This window comes from Phalacrocorax aristotelis, chromosome 12 (assembly GCF_949628215.1).
Source record: "Phalacrocorax aristotelis chromosome 12, bGulAri2.1, whole genome shotgun sequence".
In the NCBI taxonomy this organism is placed as follows: Eukaryota; Metazoa; Chordata; class Aves; order Suliformes; family Phalacrocoracidae; genus Phalacrocorax; species Phalacrocorax aristotelis.
The window spans coordinates 11,851,600-11,871,275 of NC_134287.1; the positions used below are offsets into that span (position 1 = coordinate 11,851,600).

Genomic DNA, 19,676 nt, shown 5'->3' on the forward strand with positions numbered 1-19,676 from the left:
AAAGAGGGAGCGGAACAAGCTCAGTGCGTGGGGTAGCCTTCCTCTGCTGATAGTCTGGCCTTCATGCTGGAGGAGTCAAACCCCTTTGCCAAGTCCCTAAGAAAAACTCCAAGCTCATATCTAGTCTTTTTATAAATCATGTCCACAGCCCATCCCATTCCAGGGAGAACCTGGAAGTCTTTCTGCCAGGCTGCTGCTTCATCCCTGACTGGGGAAGTCCCAGCAGCTCGCTGGCTTGAAGGGAGCAGTTGGGTCTGTGGTGCTAACCTGTGTGCATTTCTCTCCTTTTCCTTTTCAGAAGAGATTGAAGTGGACGTTGAAAGCACAGAGTTCTCCCATGGAGAAGTGGACAATATCAGCACAACCAGCATCAGTGACATTGATGATCACAGCAGCTTGCAGAGTATTGGGAGTGACGAGGGTTACTCCAGCGCCAGTGTCAAGCTCTCGTTTGCTTCCTAGAACCAAGTGAGACAACAGTGCAGGGCGAATGATTTCACTGGGGTGATCAAACTGGGTCCTAGGTGCCAGTATCCTCTTTCAGAAATGACATATTGACAGCCAGTCGTGGAGAGACCTGTACATAAAGCTTTTTGGGTAAAGGAAGCCTCCACAGAAACCCACATGTGTTCATTTGGTCATGTTACCAATCCTAATTCCTGCTGGCAAAAAGTTAGACCAAACACTAGTCCCTTTGAAGTCAGTGAAATCTGTTTGTTTCTGTGGGACCTGGATCTAGACCTTAGCAATGAAACACTTTGTTTTGAATTTATTTGTTTGAAAGAGGATACTAGAGACTCATCCCTCTCTTTCTGTCATGAGATCTAAGAAATGTCAGAATTTCTTATATTGCATTCAGGTTGAACAACCTAGTTTAGACCCTTCTGAAGAGCTTTTGTGGTCCTAAAAGGACCATGTCCTACAGTTTATCACAATCCAATGCTGTTGTAAAGTACTAGGAAATCTAAGAAGGCTTACGTAGCGTAGGAATACCAGTGATGCTAATGATTAAGGTCTCATTCTGTGCCCAGAGAGAGAGGGGCAGCAAAGAGGGAACACCATTCAGCTCAGCTTTCTGTTGGACATCATTTAAAAAGCAAGTACCTCTGACGCGTGGCTAACGCAAGAGGTACACACTTGCAATCTACCAGCACATCGTGGGCTGTGTCATGCCTCAGGCTGTGACACCGACAGCAGATCTCCCAGTAGATGCGTGCACATATGCAGGCACACTACCAGCTGAGGACAGAAAGAAACCAGCACATACGAGAGGTGATATGCCAGAAAGTCATGCCCAGATACTGAGCCACTCTGACCTTTTTATTTGAAGAGATTTTTTGATAAACATTTGTAAATGTGTTGGGAGGGAAAACACCCCAAGTCTGATGCGTCTTTTTAGAGCTTGTCCATATGAAACCTTAAATGTCTTTTATATGAATTTATGCCATGAGAAGATCTCTGTTTTGATGAAGCACTTGACCCAATGAAATGAAAAGATGCTTTTTGCCATGCACACAATGGATGAAGGCTGTGTTAGCTGGAATAGGCCAGGTTTGGTGGGGGTTTCTTTGGTTTTCTTTTTAGAATCATTCCCTTTGCTGACTTTTGAAGTTCCAGTCCAGTAGTTAACCTAGTTAAGCTCAGCACGTCTCTCATGTTAATGTAATGTTTTGACTGCACGTCCTGTTCCCAAGGGCCTTGCCATCTTATCTGTGCAGGTGCTGTTAAGAGCTATTATAGCGAATGTTTTCTAATTTTCTTGGAGACGAGCATTCTAACCTGCACTTTGAGGGCTTTGCTTTTTTTATTTTTGTCTTTTTAATGGCCAGGATTATTTTGTTTTCCAAGTTTTAAAAACCTTAATAGAGTCCTCACCTATGGCATTGTTTGAAACTTTGTAAATCTTTAAGTAATTTAACTACCCCTCATTACTAAGAAAAAAAAAGATGAAAAAATGCTTTATAAAATTCATAACTTATTGCTGATTTGAATGGGTTGTTAATTTCAGTCCTTTAGATTTTATTTTATTGTTTTAGGTAGGGTTGGGCAAAAAGAGGTAAAATAAAATAAAAAAATAAAGACAACCATATTTAGCAGTGCAGTGGAATTGTGTTTAAATGTTAGCATATGGTCCCCATTAAAGTAGCACTTTAACGCCATTAAACATTTCTGTATCTGGAATGAGTTGTGTTCTTCCATCTTGGTCATTTGTATCACTTCAGCCGGCTCCTTGTTCTTCTTGAGCCTTTCGATCGTGCAATGAGAAGATCCTGAGTGAGACGGCTGTAGAGTTTTGCATTAGAAGTTACCTGTGTTTAAATATTCTGATGTTTTCCCCGCTACCCTCCACCATGTGTCATCCCCTGTAAGAGGTACAACACAAGATTACTGTCTTTCCATGGCTGTAATGAACGATTTCTGTTTGTCTGGGGTTTTTAAAATTTGCTTGCTACGTCTGGATCAGGTTGCTGCTGTTAAATTTGTTTTCACTTGTGTGTATGTAATCCAGTGGCTCGGGACACCTGCTCTTCTTCCTTCTGGGATGTGACCTGGCGGGAGCTGGAGTCTTGACACAGGCTGAACTGAGATCTAGCTTAACAAATGAGGCGCAAAGGGTTTTCCAAGAAGAAATGCTGCTTTGATTTGTGTTTGGGGTCCATATAATCTCTGGATGACGCAAGGTTTGGGACAGTTTTCTGAGTGGCAAAAAGTGGGAAACTTTAGCTCTAGCAGGGCCTGATTTATTTATTCATTATTATTCTCCCTGAAAGAGTTGACCACTGGCCGCCCTGGTGCTGAGCTGTGGGGTTTATTTATTTATGACCCTTTTTCTGTAGCTGCCCCAACACCTCCTCCTTCCTGTTATTCCTGTTTGTTTTAAAGGGCCATTTTGGAAAGAAATATCACAGCTGTGAAATACTGAAATTCAAGGGGTGGGGAATGGCTTTGCTCTCCCAGTTGGTATGAAACAGTGACCTGTGTGTGGTTGGAATAAACGTGTCTGAAATGTTTTCTTATATGTTCCAGGGCCAGTTTGGTACCTCTGACCTTTTCTAGCATTGTAGACTTGAAGGGGTCTTGATATCGAGTGCAAATACAATGGGGAAAATGTAACAGGAGACAAGTTTCCATAGCCAGCCCCTTGCCTGTCCCCACAGCTAGCAGCTGTGGTCCAGCCAGGGAGATGACCAGGGATAAAACAGAATTAAGAACCTTTATAATAACTCCTAAAGACATGGGGTTGGTGGCTGTGGTGCTGGGGGAGTTCCTTATGGCAGGTCTTAGCAGGTTTCAGCTAGAGTTTGAATAGTTTCTTGTGTGATGGAAACATTTCTCTGGCTTTTTGAGGTTGTCTGCACTGGTTTATTACTGCACTGTGGACTCTGGCCTTTTCTGAATGCTCGCATCTCATGCGGACTGCCGCACTCCTCCCATCTCCCTTCGCTGGTCTGGTCTGTTGCCTTGAAATGTTCAGGATGACTAATTTGCTCAGAGAAGTTGCTCTAAGTTACTTTTAGATGATTGTACAGGCCAATTCATATGGTTGGGTAATTATAATAGTTCATTCTGCTTAAAAACATATGAATCTCCAGAATTGTCCCTGTTGTGTCCAGCCAGCATAGTCCGGTGTGCCAGATCTGCTTTAAGGTCGTGTCACTTTTTCAAAGTACCATCAAAGCTTCTACTAGCCACCCTGAAATGATGTAAAACAGAGCGAGTATCCAAAGGTGCAGAACCAAACCCTTGAGGGTCAAGGTGTCCTTTGGAAGCTGAGACGGTCCCTCACACTACTGAACTCTTAAGAGGTCCAGTAGAGCAAGTCAAATTTATTGCTTTTCCCCAGAAAAGTGATCCAGAAACTTACAATCTGTTTTGGCCAAACTTCATTCTTAAGAAAAAAATAAGTTATTTTCATTCACCCCAGAAGATAAAGACACTGAAAGCATGTTGCCGTTTGGGTTCCCAACTCTAGTATTTTTTGATGTGCAACTATGTGGGATTTGTGCTGCTCTGAGACCTCATTTTACTCCTTTGCAAGTAAGGAGTAAAGTGAAACACTTCACTTCCAGTCTTCTCCTCTGTGGCCCTCGCTGTCTGCCCACCACATTAAATCTAGTTTCGTCCAGAATAACACTTATTCTCACCCCATGGTAATCTGGGCACGCAGTCACATTTTCCCTTCATCTTCGCAAAATCGCGTGAGGTTTTTTTATGGTTTGCTTTATGGGTGTTATTGGTTTTCTGCTTTATTTTTGTGTTTGTAGAGCAAGAGAAGTCCTAAATCAGTTCTCTGCTTAATTTTACAAGAATACGGTGACTTTCCCTCTAAAACCAGGATTGGATGTACTTTCCTTAGGCAACTGGCGCACACAGCAGGCACGCGTGCACGGGTGCGCCCAGCTCCCGCGTAGCTCATTCGTCAAGTCTTCCCTCTGTAAATTAGATCCCCGGTGGGTCCTTTTGCCACGGACAAGCCCATTAAAGAGACCATCCAGCATTTTCCTTCTTTTGACACAAGCGTATTACAGTATGTCATCTCATGTCTGCAGACAAGGTGGAGATGACTCTCTGGCTGCATTTGTCATCGTTATCCTGTGGCGAGTTGTCACTTGAAGGTCATTTTAATGTCCATTCCATTAGAGGCATGTCATTGATGAAGGTGGGCTCGAATCCGTCTGCCTCAAGAAATCCGTTGCTCAATAGAAGTGGGTTTAACTCTACAGACCTGTCATTTTCCAGGTGTTGTGGGTGTTTTTTCCTTTCCTTTGTTTGCTGCCATCTGTTTCTGGGCGGTGAGCTCCAGCCTCCTGTGTTTCTGCTTTGTTCTCTTGTACTTGCTGCTCCCCATTTGTAGTGTTTGCCTTGCCCTGTTGAAATGGATGAAGCATTTAGCTTCAGTGGAAGTGGGATCAGTCATGTGCACTCAATGGAAATAGTCTTCCTCCCCCCTGCCCTCCCCCCCCAAGAATCATAAGCTTTTGTTATGGCATATTTTCTGGCACCAGCCATACGACACTGGAAGAAGAAGCGGGGGTCACTCACTACAAGATAATGGTAAAAACCAGGACTTCGTTCTGAGGTTAGGGATGTGATGCTACTAGTAATGAAAAAAAAAGTCTATAAACAACAGAATAAAGTCTGATATGTTTTCCTGGGGCGTTGTCCAGTGGACAGATTCTCTGGTGAGTGATAAATTCTGTGACCTGATAGTGACTGAAACGCCTCTGCATCCACAGGAGTCTCTGAAATGTCCTGCGGGACCCTTGGGGAAGAGGAGCATGTCCTTCTTCCACTCTGTTCACCAATCTGCACAAAATACCTAGAAAATACTGATGTGCTGTCAAATCTGCTTGAAATTGGCCAACAGATCTGAGTGATGTTTGAGAGGATGAACACAGGAGAGGAGGGCGGTTGTCTTCGTGCACAGCGTTGTCCTTTGGAGCGACCTGTTACAGAAAGGCAGGTTGTTTAATTGGGAATAATACATCAGCGCCCCTGCTTCTCTGCTCATTTCCTCCTGAAAGGAGGACTGCTCCCTTGCATTATCAGGCAGAAGCAGAAACAAGGACTCTCTGGGTGCCGGTGCTGTGGCTCTGGTACTAAATAGGTAGTATTTAGGGTTTCTGTTTGGGGTGTTGCTGTGTTTGACTAAAACTAAAGCGCTGTCTCACGAGGAGGGTTGCTCCTGTTGAGGGCCCTTCAGAAACACCGGGATCAGGCATTGCTGAGCAGCCTCCGGGAAGGGTGGGTGAGCGCTGTGAGGTGTGCGCTCGTACTGGGCTAACGGTGGAGTCACACCCTGCCGCTGGCCTGGCTGCTGCAGGTCAACGGTGCAAAATGCCTCTCTCGTCCAGAAATACCTTCCATGTTAACTGTGCTGTAAGGGCTGTGGGTGATAGTTTATTTCCACCACACCAGAAAAAATCAGCCCCTTAGTTTGTGGTACCCTGATGAGGCCCAGAGCAAGCTGGCCTTTAACAAGTCCTTGAATATCTTGGCTTGTCGTCTGCTGCGCTACAGTCATGTGCTGACACTTCATTTTTATGCAGCGTTACTCTGAGGAAGATGCTGGTCTTCAGCGGGTCAAGGGAAGGCAGCCAGTGTCCATAGATACCTGGGGAGCACAGGCCGGCCCTGGCCAGTGCTTTTAAGGCCATGAAGGTTATTCATGTACTGGAAATGAGGCAGTTCGGAGAAATCAGGAAGAGAGGAATGATGAGTAAGTGGCTCGGAGCACTAGTAATAATGCTAATGTCAGCTCAGGGATGCTCCTAGGTTGGGATTTTCTGCAGTAGGGCCCTCTGGGACATTTCCTCATACAGAGCTGACTGTAGCCTGGATGGGGCTGGAGGACAGGGGCATTTCTTGTTGCCTTCCAGCAAGCGGTAGCTCTAGTGTGCCTCCTCCACGCGGTGATAGTCGCAGAGGTGCTTTGGGAGAAGACAGATTTAGCGTTCATCTGTTCTTCCCCCGCCCCATGATTCCCACTGAAAGAAATGCTAGAGAGCCAGAAAGCCGCTGCGTGCACGTGCAGGCAGCTTCGGGCCAAATCCACCCCTTCTGTAAGGTCTCATCGTGGTCGTGAACGTTGCAGCAGGGCTGCGTTTCAGCAAGGATTAATGTTGATCTTGAGGGACGCTGCAGCAAAGTAGGATAAACCATCAAAGGAATTTAAAGCATTTTCTGGTGTTTTTAACTTTGTGGTTGCTAATCAGACCATACACAGAACTCGATTGTAACTTGATTTGGGCTACCAGTGCTCTAGCTGGGGCTCAGTTCAGCTAAGGCTAGGAAATGCTTTGCATTTAACCCCTAAACTTGTCTCAAAACAATGAATTGTTTTGGATCTCCTCCTGGAAGGCGTGATGGGGAAGTATAAAAGCTCTTTCCTCTCCTGGACTGGTGGGCAGCTGTACAAAATAGCATTCATCACCTTAGGGAATACCAGGTTCAGCAGGTCTGCTAAAAATGTAAAGTTTAAAACTCAGCATCCCTTGAATTCCTCAGGGAGAGCTTCTCTTTGGACATACCATCACCTTTCAGGCTAGGTGACAGCAAGACATTTTTCTGCCAGCATCCATCGTGGGAAGGCTTTGCGCTTCAGTACAGACCAAGGAATCGCTGCACAGAGAGGCCAGCACAGAGGGTAATTGCGTTACAAAAGGAAGCATCATGAGGGCTTCTGCCCAGCTGAGCCTTCAGCACAACTCCAGAGGCTTTGATGTTACTTAATCAGGCTGTCGGTTAACAGGTCGCCTGCATGGGGGGCGGGCATGGATGGTTACCGTAGTCCTGTTGCGAACTTCCCTCCTTATTTTGCAGTTGGTAAGCGAAGCTTCTTAGAGCTCAGATAGAGACTGCAAAAACTGCAGTGCAAAGAGCACCAGCTGCAAGGTCATGATACTTCTCTTGGGCCTGACTCAGGAACATTTTCCATAATCCCAGGCTTAGTGTAACTGCCGTGAGACACACGCGGGGTGGTTGTTTCACCAAATACCGCCACAGCACTGATTCAGGCATGTGGGAAAACACCACTGGGACGTACAGATGTCTGCTATCGGTTTTGCCTTCTGAACGTCTCCAGTGTGAAACCACAGTCTTCTAAGTTAAAGTCGTTTCTTGTACTTACAAACCTCTGAGACCAGCAGCTACAGAAAAAAGTGAAACGGCGCTCTCACGCTGGCGTAAGGGAAAGCAAGGGAGGCGGGGACTGCCGTGACCGTGAAAATTTAAAGTTGCTACTTTTAAGGCTGTTCTAAATACATAAACCAACTGGTGCAGCCCCCCATTTGTGAGTCAGGTTTGTGCTGGTTTAATTCCCCCACCAGAGTAAAACTTGCCCAAGATGGGGGCTGTACTAGAGACACCATTTCCTGTCGTAACTTAAGAGGAACCGTGTAGCCATACTGGTCATCTTGCACAGTACCCTTAGCTGAAAGGAACAAATCTGTGTTAGCCAACAAATACCTTTTCCATACTGTTCCAGCTTAGTGGTTTTGCACGCTTTACTGTCATACTTCACTTACTTTCCCTCTATCTGCTCTAGGGTAGGACTTGCTTAGCACTGGGGTAGGGACTTATTTTGCTTGCTGAGAGGCCCAGAAGTCAAGGCAGAGCATGAGTTCTGAAAAATCAGGTTTCTTATTGTTTAGAGCAGCTAATAAAACTGGAAAATGAAAACAAAACCACTTTCAGCCACACATTTCACCTCACTTCAGTGTTTGTAAAATAAAAAATTTTTGTTTGTTTGTTTTGGCAATTACCAGCATTGCTTAACGCATTACTTATTTTTTCCTACGTTAATTTCTCAAGACATGTTACTGAGGCAGTGTTCCAAAGCCAGACTACACACAAACCAGCCCCATCCTGCACAGGGCGAGACAGCATTGAAAATACCAAGTGCCAGAAGGCATGGCTGTGTGGCCAAGATGGCAGTTTTAGTGCTCGATTGACACAAGGTCTCCTCCCTGGCTCAGCGCACCCCAGCCGCAGCGGCACCACTGGCACTAACTAGCCCAGGCAAGGCATTTAAGGACAAACTGCATCCGGTCCTTCCCGCGCCGTGTCTTTGCAATGCCCCACAGAAGCGTTACAGCTGGGTCTACTGGGCAGCCCAGAGTGTAAGAGGTGACTGATAAATACGCTACTCAAAAGAAATGGTGCTTTTCCTGCAGAAAGGAAACACTAGTTTGGGTATTTTTTTTCTTGGAAAGGCTCAGCGAATACAAAGCAGCCCGTGAGACCCCGAGTTCTAACTCGGGCTGGGCTGTCAGGTGCTCTAAGGGAGGCCCTCGCACCCATCACATTCTGGTGACCAGGGTACTAAGCTCTCTTCAGGCCTGGTGAATAAACAGTCCTGTGATAGGCCATTTATTGTATCCATTACATCAAAAGGTGAGCCAACCAAAGTGCTGTTAGTCAGGTATGGTTCTTTCTCCATAGTCTCTTTCTCCAAAGCCTTTGAAAAGTTTGGTGAGTTGGAGCTAAGGCAAGGCTCCCGTGGCTTCCTGAGAGTTCCAGTTCTGCCTCCTTTAGCATTTCTGTTCTAACTTCCCTTTTCTGATCGTTCTGCTCCTCTCAGATACCTGAAGTGACTCGGGATCTGTCACAGCCCCCTGCAACAGACGCAGGTGACCCTCCTCTGCAGCTCCCTCTCAGGGTCACAGCACTATCACCTATCTGATGGCACTGCTGGGACCCCTCCCTGTCAGGTGCAGTGCCCAGTACAAACTCCCTTTCTAAAGAGCAGCGGGGTCCTCCATCAGATTATCTTACAGTAAATTAAGGGGATTTCTATGCAAAAGAAAGCGCACCCTGCCTGCTGCCAGTGCAGATGAGGACTTAAGCAACATCTCCTTCATCTTGCAGCATGTGTGAAGTACGCTTCTGCGTGTGACCTTCCACCCAGCAGGGTCTGTACTCCCCCCTTTGCTGATCATTGTCTGCCCCCCAAGCACACTCCCACTTGGTCCAATATATCCAGCAGATTTTAAACACTTTATTTAATAAAAGTTAAACATACAAAACTGAAATTAACACACTTTGTATTCATAAAAATCACCTTCTCCCATCATAGGGAGAACCTTTTTCTATGTACGGATTCTAAACTACCAGTTGTAGCGTTTAGCTTGAGTTGTGACTCAGGTAACTGATGGACATTTCCACCAATCAGTGCATCAACAATCGCTGACGTGACCTGATCTAGTTAACAAATTACAAAATGAGCTACATTAACATAATATACAGGGAAATAATGGTCAGGGTTAATGGACAAGAAACACCCTTTAATTATTTAACGGGGGAAACAGCTGATGTTCTCTTGTCCATTAACTCAGCCCTAGATTTTACAAAAATAATATCTACATTGTATACAGGGCTACCCATTAACTTCTTTAAACACGTCGGGGATTCAGAGATGGCACCTCTACAGTTGAGTGAGAGACAAGTAACAGAGGAAAGCAAATCACAGAAAATACAAGAAAGCAAGAGCTTCTACACGTGTTTCCTGAATAAAAACCAAAGGGGCTCAGCAGCACTGTGATACAGCTGAAGTTACAACAAACACCAGGGCCAGTCCATTATTTAAGGACAAACTTCAGACTGACCTTCACTCACTCACAACTAAGCGGGACCGAGGCATGCCTACGCTCTGTGCTGCCGCTCCCGGCTGGCGGAGGAGGCCCGGACACCAGCCCTTGCTGTGCGTTCAGGTCTGTGACCGTACCATCAAACCCGCGAGACCTACAAGAGGGGAAAGCGCAACCGCTTATGTTCTCCAACTCTCTGATCCCTGGGGAGGGGGGGGTGGGTATTGTTAAGTACAGTTCTCTAGCGTGGTTTTCAGGTTACATTTCAATAGCCTCCCATTAAACTCTGATGAGTATAAAAAAAAAAAGAATCTCTCCTCTGCTTAACTTCTAGCACAGGAAATTCAGGCTGGAATTAAAGTCAGATTTATTGTTTCTAGCACGTGAATCATCCTCAGTAATAAAGATCCTATCGGCCCTGTTGTGCCCTCATTTACAGCTGTACGCATGGATCTTCAGGGGGTTTGTAAGGGAGCCACTGAGAACTTCCTTAGCAATTCCATGTGACGGACAGGCTGTGATGGAGCCCAGCTCTCTCTCCCAGAGCTGCAACGGCTCTGTAACGCTGAGCCTGTCGCTGAGACACGCAGCTCTGAGTACAGAAACGAGGGAGGCTGTCACGGTGCCAGTTTTATACCACCACTTTTCTTAAGAAAAAAACAAACCAAAACTTCACTACTAGTATGAATGGAAGATTCCAGAGATCCAAGCTGCAGATAACAACTGCTTTCAGAGTAACAGGTAACAGTAGTTCATGAAAGCATTTACCTGCAAAACGTATTTTAATGCACCTACAAAAAGTTTAATGATTAGGGGGGTCAAATCAATAGCTGGAGATTTAAGGCTCATATCAGCTGAAGCCAAAGTGATGGTGACAAAATGGACTACTCGCTGTGTGCCAACAAATAATTTACTTTTAGAAAAATATAATGATAAAAAGATAAGTGTAAAGCCCTGCAGAGATGAAGTTCCACCTTTTTCCCCTGTTACTGAGGCATCAAATGCCTGACATTGTATTTAGAGGTATCTTGATACTGCGTCATAGGTTTGTCTGCAATTCCACATGTTCCAACTCCAACCTTGCCAGTTACGCTCTCTGGGGAAGCAAAAATACTCCTCTTCACCTGCAAATGAAACAGAAAACACCATTTCTGAATAATTAGTAACTTACTCTTAAAAACAAGGTTCTAAGCTCCAGCAAACACCACCTGGCAACTGACAGTGAGCCCAGCTCTCCAAGCAGAGTGCAAGCTCAGCCTCTGAAGAGCAGCACTCCTCCCAAACCACCCAGTACAAAACCAGGCCTTTTAAGCGTACAAAATACCAAACCGCACACTCCAGAATCCCAGAGATCAACCCCTTTTAAATCCCTTTAAAAACCACTTCCTCCTCTCTCCCCAAAGCACTGCACAGAAATCTGTGCCCTGTTGTTATTCACATAGTGACAAAACCAAACAAACCTGGCCTTTTTTGTTTTTAGAATAGGCTCTGTTGTTAAACTGTTGCCACTTGACCTTCTGGTCCTCTCGTTCCTGTTCAAGTTCTTTAATTCTCTGAGCTTTTTTCAAAGCTTTCTTCTTTTTATACTCTCGTTGCTGGGCTATCATCTCTTTCCTAGAGAGAAGGAAAAAAAGACATTTTATGTTTGTGCCTTTTCCTGTAAGAAACTAAAACCCCTGTACGACACACACGCACAACAGTTTTCTGTAAGTGACAGAAAACGAAGCTTGAAAATATCCTCCACTTCTAGAAAAAGAGAACCCAAGTCTTTCAATGCACAAGCATTACACTGCTTGGTTATATATTCGGGCATAAGAGCAACCACCACCACCACCTGATTAAGACCATACCAAACACAGCAACCCAAGGGACTGAGTGAAATTCATTTCTGAAAATGCACCTAATCAGCTCTTCTACATTTCAGAAACATCTAGGGTTTGGAAAATTTAAATAGCCCATTTGAGTGAAAAGCCCAAACTTTTCTGGAGATCTGCAGGACTCTCATGCTACCAGGTTTTGGACAGGAATGGAAGGAAATCAACAAAGGTAAGTTACTTTGGTAAAGATAAGGAAGTTAAAGGAGTCAATCTGTGCCGCAACACGGCACCCCTCAGAATGATCCCCTCCCTGAGGGATCATCGCCTGTAACGCACTCGGAAATTGTACCACTTTTTTCTTCTTCCCCCAGAAGGTTTTCAGCCCTTAAAACCAGCACAGTGGGATACCGAGTGAAGCGCGTCTCCCCAGCGATGGGGTCACCGCAGCTATCCTAACACCGGGACAGGGCGGAAGCAGAAGTCCTTTGTGCTGGTAAGCACACTCTGCTGTGAGCCAGATCGCAGGTCTGGGTAGAGCCTGCACGAGATCGAGGCTGAAGCCTGCAGGCTCCCTGCTGTCTATGAAAAGGTACCTTTTTTTTTTGGTCTACTGCTTACATACTCAATATCCTGAGATAGCATAATCTAAGTAAAACGAAGTCTATCGTATTATCTTGCCAGGATACACAACACACACGGTACCAGCCACAACCACCTACCAAACATTACCTGCTAGATTGATTTAAGATCCTTTTTCAAGCAAATATGTGAAGATATTAAAGATATGTAAGATTTCAAAAGAAAAGAGAGATTCTATTTCCTTGACCAATTTTTAGAGCAGGTGGAAAAAACAACAAAACAAAGCAGCTTTCAGCCTTCTGCCTGTGTATTACTTACTTGGACATGGGTTTGTTTCCACTGTCCTCTTTTGCTTTTCTTCCCTCTTCCACAGGCTTCAGGTTGAACAGAGGCGTAACTTCAGCATTGCCGTATCCAGCAAATGTGACCGCAGCTGTTCCATTCTCCTCATCTATTTCTTCAATCTCAGCTTCATAACACCTGTAAAGATATCATGGCTGTAAGCATGTGAGTAAAGCTTTAATACTCAGCCCTTCAACACCTACACTGTCAACCAGCTAATGGCATTAAGTAAAAAATTTGCAAATACCAGCCTTCATTCTCAGAGCCAATACACAATCAAACCAAGAGATTATTTTCTTAAGGACAAAGGGACACAAGTAGAGAGACTGGAATCTGCTGTATTTGACCTTTAGCATCAAGAAGCAATGGCCTCACAGTTATCAAAACTAATGATTACTGCTGGGGCCAATCTAGTCAGATATCTTGATGTGGTTCTAGTTCTGGCAGATCATGGGATTTTAAAAAAGAAAAAAAAAGCTCAACAAAATACTGCATTCACAGAACAGCTTTCAGGGAATTTGCTACAGACTTTTGGAAAAAGTCAGCTCAAAAGAGCAAAGCTTTGGTTCCAATTTTCTCCATATGAAAGAATTACAAAAAATTACAAAATTACTAAAAACTGACGCTTTCAAAATATTCCCCCTTCAACATTTACAAAGTTAGAAGTTTTCTTATTGATTTAAAACAGCAAATTTGAAATTTTAGCAGAAATCTGGTCATTTCATATTTATATGTATGAAACATTTTGGCGAACCAAGCTGAGCTCATAATGGGAAAGAGGGAGAAGGACAAGTGACATTTCCAAAAATATTTTTTAAAACCGAGTCTAAATTCATTAGACATCAGAGCAAAAGGATACATCTAAAGCAAACAGAGGAATAATACGAGATGTTTCATAGACAATATTCGAGTTAACAGTTACTAAATCAATTTCTTGTGCCATTTTAGTGGGCCATCATCATCTTGAATTGAGCTAGATGAAAATGCATCGAAACCCAAACTGCATGAGGTTAAAAATATTAATCTCTGGCTAGCTGGCTCTTCGAGAAACACTGCTCACTTAAGAAATGTAACAGAAGCAGAGGGTTAAAAAAAGCAATACAATTAAAGTCCAATAAGACCCGCTCCAGTGGACACACTGGCACATTCCTCCCCAGGCTCTGATCCTCTAACCCAGCCATCAGAGCAAGAATGACCCGATGGTAACCTAAGACAGTGAGATTCAATTTTTAAGTTCTTACACAAAAGCTTTTTACCCATTAATGTGTGACAGGAAAAAAAAAAAAAAACCTCTTCACTTCTAGTTTGTTTCCTACCTAAGACATCAATAGCTACACCAGAATCTCTGTAATCACTACGTTGTTAACAGGGCCACATTTGTTGAACAACAGAGCTTCTCTCTAAGTGGTAATGACTGTGATATTAGTCCTGCACAAAGAGTAATTTTAAAAAAAGCTGCAACAGTTATACATTTTGCAGTACAGAAAGTTATTTTAGAATGTTTATTTCAAATGCTATGAAGTCAGAATGAACCGCTTGGGTTCCCAGAACTTCACAGGCTAATGGAACGGAGACTAAATCCAAAAGGTTGTTTAATTCTCTACTTACATTATACAGCTAGTTATTTCATAGCCAAGAAACAGCATTTCCAATTAAAAATTAATCAATGAGTGACACAAACTGAGATACAGCAAGGATTTTTCTTGATAGCAATCAATTGCAAATATACGAATGCAATGACAAGTTATCAATGATGCATCCTGGAACCTTTACAGAAGACTGCTCTCAGATCAATTCATGAAAGTCTGCCACTTATTACATCAGCAGACGGTAATTTACCAGAGCTACCCTACTTTTATAAGGTTAGCAACACATAGGGCATTTCTAGAGGATGACCCCGCATCTCTTTGCATTTCGTCTAAAACACTGACCTTTATTAAAAGAGAGTACAAGAATTCCTAATATCATATTCTTTCCAAATTTCTTTTTGCTTTTAGTCACCCTCGGGGCAGCTCAAACTGAATGAAAGTCTCTTACCATTGAACTATTTCATGTAACTGTTAGAGAAGTTTTCTACACTTACTGTCCGTCCTCACTCCATATCGCCATACACCTATCCCCAACCTTCCAAGAGTGACTGGGCAGAGCAGAAGCAGAACTGTCAGAACTCGCAAGAGTTTCCGAAGGTTGTGTTGAAAGGAGATCTTTGGTTAATTCTATGACTTCCTATAAAAGACAAAAAACATGCAAATAATTTTTCAAACTCTGTTACCATGCATATTTTTACCCCAAGCTTACTGGTTTGTTTTTTAAGTTACTGTATTAAATTCATAGCTGATGTAAAGCGGACTAAGTTTGGTGGGGTTTTTTTTCATCATTTAAATAAACTCACTCATTGCCAACCTAGATCAAAAGATGTATGGTCCTCACTGCATTGCTGTAAAGCTGCCCATGACCACCTCAAAATTTCAAGTAGCAGCCTATTATTTTTATATCATTTCTTTCTAGATGAATTGTTTATCCATCATCAGAAAGACACAGCTAGATGGTCTCAAGAAACAAACAAAAAGTCAACGGTGTGACTCTGTACACGTGGCTGCATGTGATGTTGGTCATCGACCAAAAATCACAGGACATGTGGCAGAGCGAGCATGCAGCAGCACAGTGCTCCGAAGACAAAACGTGAAAGGACCTAATGCTTCCACTCTCTCTCCAGCTGGCAGTTTCTTTCCTCCCTTCCCATTTAGGACTGCCTGGCTACCTTACATATAGTAATCTATAAAACACAACAACTACAAGTGCAGCATTTCTAAGTGATTAAACATTTTCAGTTTACTCAAATGTGTGGATTGGCTGAGCTGAACTGAAGCACCCAGAGCCAGGGTGGAAGAGAGCCTTCCAAGGCTGCCTCTCTGTAAAGCCCTCTCACTTATAGAAGGCAGTCGGGTGCATAATAAAGAAATTGATTTCCTTAAGTGATTTTATTGTGTTTTTTCTCTAAAGTTCCTGACCTTAAGATTTCAGGCCAGCCCTTCCCTTGCTAATTCAGCAGGACAAAAAGCAAAATAACAGATTTTTCCAGTTCCTTTAAATGGTATTCATTCACAGACAGGAGCATGCAAAAACCCCTCCCCAACTTCCTGTCAATATTATATTCTTATTCTGCCCACTCAAGACCCCTGGTTTTCACTAGTGTTCAAAGTCAAGGAGCCAGCACCTAAAAGGCCATTTAAACTTTCCATATAAGGCGAAGCAACTCTGCAGTCCTTGAAGAAAAGTTCTTCAGTTCTTTGAGTATCTCAGCATGAACCATTATCACCCTCCTAACTAACAGGAAACATTTCAATTAGGGGAGGGTTACAGATTAATAAAAAAAAGTTCAACTGAACTCTCCTCCCAGTTCCACATCCCAGTTCAGCTATGGGTGTACAAAGACTAGCTCAGGAAAAAGCGGTAAAGAAACTGTTCTTCCTTCCTCAAGAACCTAAAGGATCTTAAGCAGTTCCCAAATAAGAAGTTAATACAATATACACTTAAAAGCATTTTTATCTGATAAACTATACAACTGGCATGAAAAGCCTAGCAGTTTGTTTCTGTTGCAGCTGTGTTAATGTCTGAGTTTCCAACACCTTCCTAACAAAAGATCTGCTCTCTGTTTTAGAGAAGCAGCTAGTTAATAAGTGCAACAGTAAGCACAGTCAGCAGCAGCTGTAAGCATGGGAACATGCTTACAATTACTTCTACTACTTTAGTCTCCATTTTCTGTAATACTTCAGCTGAACCAGAGCAGATTTTGATTATCAAGTTACCGAATTTGAGAGTGCTCCATAGAACATAAGCCTGATTTTCCCTCCCAAATGCAAAATCCCAAACTATTCCTCAACATGCAGACAGCTATATTCTGCAAATCCAAGAAGCATCGTGGTTTAAAACGGGTGTCTTATCTCAGCAGGTCAAATACTCACTTTCAGGTAGCTTGTGCCTGATGTATTGTATTTCAGCTATGTAGACTACCCGTAATACAAAACTGTTGACTTATTCTCACCACATTCATAGATGGTTTATTGTACAACTCCAGTGTGAATAGTTTCAGACGAGTCTACCAAGGATTCTTTGAATTTGATGAAGTCACTCACACACCAGGTTACAAACAGCAAACTTTTGGTAAAAACCTTCATCTGCTATCCACATATCATAGTGCTAAGCACACAAGACAGAAACCTTAATTTCATTGCAACCCATAAGATAGTTCTGAAGTCTTTAGTGGAACAGCTCATTCAAAGAAAGCTCCTGAGCATGAGTTAGACTAACACAGCAGCTCACTATGGCCAAACGGGTTGAACATCGTGGCTTGCTGCCGCTTTTCCCGTGACACAAAGGCGTGACCCGCAGAGAATACTAGTTAGGGTTGCCAAGATTCTTCCTGACCAACTGGTCTTTACAAAGCCAGGCAGAGATCTACACTCACATACAACACCCACAGATATCTCCAATTGCAGGAGATGACAGCTGCCATCAATTCTACTTGATAAAAAGGTAAGTTTGGTCCTTGGGTGCAGGGGTACTGCCCTGGAAGCGCTTCAGTGAAACACAAGGTGAAAAAGCAAAGTATTTACAAAAAAATATTGCAATATTTATTTTGATCTTGTTACTCAGGAGTAAGCCAAGTATACAAAAAGCAGTAATGCATCACTATGCTAGAAAATGTTTCAATTGCATTGTAACAATCTTTCTGAACTAATTTGAAAGCTATTGTACCTTGTTACCATCCTTCTGAACTAATTTGAAAGATACTTAGTTCTGACAGCAAAGCATCAAACCCATTTTTACAGTTGTTAGGTTGGCATATATTAAGTCTGCAAAACATTATGTCATTGTCAAGGTGGAACATATGGATAGCAAACCTTTTGGGGACGAAAGTGTAAAGATCTTCCCCATTCTGTGCAGAAAGCTTTTATAAAAAAGTTTGCAAGTTGTCCTTTCACATCAATGATCTCTGCATATCAAAGCCGAGGTCGTGTTGGTATCGGAAATATCATCCCATATGGGTTTTGCTGTGCATTTTAAAAATATAAAAATATACACATGCTTTTAACAGTGTACAACGAAGGACATTAAGATGATCTATAAAGTGCCTTGTGGGCACAAAGCCTTTGTAATTTCAAAGGAATCCTAAAGATCACTGATTTGAGGCACTACTCGTATTTTGGTTGAAGCATCATTTTTATTGCCGTTATTTCCAAACGGAACAGCAGCAACTGAATCACGCACTGGGTAGTTTTATAGATTTTTACATCTGATGGCTAAAGCAATCCACAACAGAAATGAAGCAGCATCTTGCACTCTCATGAAAAATTTTAACAGCACTGCTGGGGTTTTTTATATGCCAATGTGTCTTTATACGCACAAGAATCTAAAAGACCACTTATCAACTTAAAATTTGGCTAGTGGTCTTCCCGTCACCAAATAATATCTAAGGATCAGAAACGGTTTTTAGCTCTTAAGAATGTGGTATGATCTCAGATGTTTAGAAAAATGCAGGTGGCAAGTGAAGAACATGATTCTTTTCCTTTCTTACATAAAAATCTTAAAACAATCAAGAAAAACAAAGAAAAAGGAATAGCAAAGGCAGCACTGGCATATCTTTCATCACTCTGGCTAAAGTTTTCAGCAGAACAGTTTGCTATATAAATTAGTCCATCTGTTTTACTGATCTATAAGACAGGTTTAAAATAGGCCAACTTTGGTTTTTTTCAACCCAGCCCTACTACAACTGCATCAAAGTATATTAAAAGAAAGTAATTAGCCCACCAAGTATATGTTTTTGTTGCAACGCAAATACTTAGGAAAGATGAAACACCAGCTAAAGACCCTAAGATAGCTACTCATACCCTCCAGTTCTCACCTGTAAGTCTTTCTTCAGTTTTAGTAAATCTTCATTTTCTGCATTCCCAGATAAGGCAGCCTCAACTTGCTGAAGTTGAGCTTTGTAGCTAGCTAACTGCTTAGCAAGGTCTTCTGACATCTGCAAGAAACATACACGCACAACACATCAAAACAGGCTTCCTGCGTTTTAGTCATGCCTTGCGGTGCAAGTGAAGCAAAATTGATAATCAACACTGATTATTATGTAAGGTATTACTAAAGCGTTAAAAATACAACTGAGTTTCAGTAACACACTGACTGACCGCAGACAGCCGCTCACCTCAGTCTGTGTACTGTTCAACTACTCCCGAGCAACTTACAAGCAAGCGAGCTGCAAGAGGGCCCGCCCGCGCGCGGGGCGACGCCGCGGCTCAGGGTAGGCGGGCGGCGGGGTCCTCCGGCAGCGCCGGCATTACCCGCGCCTTCGGAGACCGCCGCGCAGGGCGGCTTGGCCCTCCGCCCGCCACAAGCCGCGGCCGTCGCGCCTGCGGAACCCTCGGCGGCAGTCGGGGCCCGGCCTCTCGCTGCCGGGAGCGCTGGGGCGGCCGGCGGCGAGCCCGGCCCGGGCCCGCCCGCGGCCGGCCGGGCTGAGGCGCGGCGGAAGAGCGCGGGGTGGGGGGGGGAGCCGGCCCGCGCCGGCGGGCAGGCCCAGGCCTGAGCCGAGGCCTAGGCCCGGGCTCCCTCGCAGCAGGAGGGCCGGGGCGGCTAGGGGAGGCGCGGGGGCAGCGGGCAGCCGCCGACTCTCACCTCGGCGGGGTGCGGGGTGCGGGGCCGGGGCCGGTGCTGGGGCCGGGGCCGGGCAGACGAGCGGGGGTGGCGCCGCTCCGGCTCCCTTCGGGCCGCCGCCGCTTCCGACTCCTTCGCCGCGGGCCGGGCGAGGGGCGGGGCGAGGGCACAGCGCGCGCCGGCGCTCGCGAGAGCGCCC

General features: G+C 44.2%; 2 protein-coding genes across 10 annotated transcripts in view; one reads left to right on the forward strand and one right to left on the reverse strand.

The window, feature by feature from the left end:
• Window positions 1-10,752, forward strand: part of MXI1 (MAX interactor 1, dimerization protein) — a 66,448-nt gene extending 55,696 nt beyond the window's left edge. For all 8 annotated transcript variants that reach the window (XR_012662916.1, XR_012662917.1, XM_075108136.1 and 5 more), the window contains one exon: window positions 299-10,752. Coding sequence is in view for 6 of the 8 variants with exons in the window: in XM_075108136.1 (XP_074964237.1) it covers window positions 299-462 (164 nt within the window). In the remaining 2 variants the exon portion in view is untranslated. The remainder of the gene's footprint in view (window positions 1-298) is intronic.
• On the reverse strand, window positions 9,480-19,633 carry SMNDC1 (survival motor neuron domain containing 1). 2 transcript variants are annotated; one of them, XM_075108143.1, is made up of 6 exons: window positions 19,499-19,633; window positions 18,732-18,851; window positions 14,910-15,052; window positions 12,803-12,964; window positions 11,549-11,702; window positions 9,480-11,212 (listed from the first exon to the last, which is right to left on the reverse strand). In XM_075108143.1, the coding sequence occupies exons 2-6, from the start codon at window positions 18,849-18,851 to the stop codon at window positions 11,075-11,077; spliced, it is 717 nt and encodes a 238-aa protein (XP_074964244.1). In that variant the 5' UTR covers window positions 19,499-19,633; the 3' UTR covers window positions 9,480-11,074. The 2 variants fall into 2 exon arrangements, with proteins under 2 accessions (XP_074964244.1, XP_074964245.1); XM_075108144.1 differs by lacking the exon at window positions 19,499-19,633 and adding an exon at window positions 19,032-19,050.
• Window positions 19,634-19,676: the final 43 nt, after the last annotated feature.

Excerpts from the sequence above, each read along its gene's own strand:
- SMNDC1 (XM_075108143.1), bottom strand. The coding sequence starts at position 18,851 with ATGTCAGAAGACCTTGCTAAGCAGTTAGCTAGCTACAAAGCTCAACTT. Across the intron at positions 12,965-14,909 it reads ATATGGAGTGAGGACGGACA|GTGTTATGAAGCTGAGATTG; the intron begins GTAAGTGTAGAA and ends ATATCTTTACAG. Across the intron at positions 11,213-11,548 it reads CTAAAAACAAAAAAGGCCAG|GTGAAGAGGAGTATTTTTGC; the intron begins GTTTGTTTGGTT and ends TTTCATTTGCAG.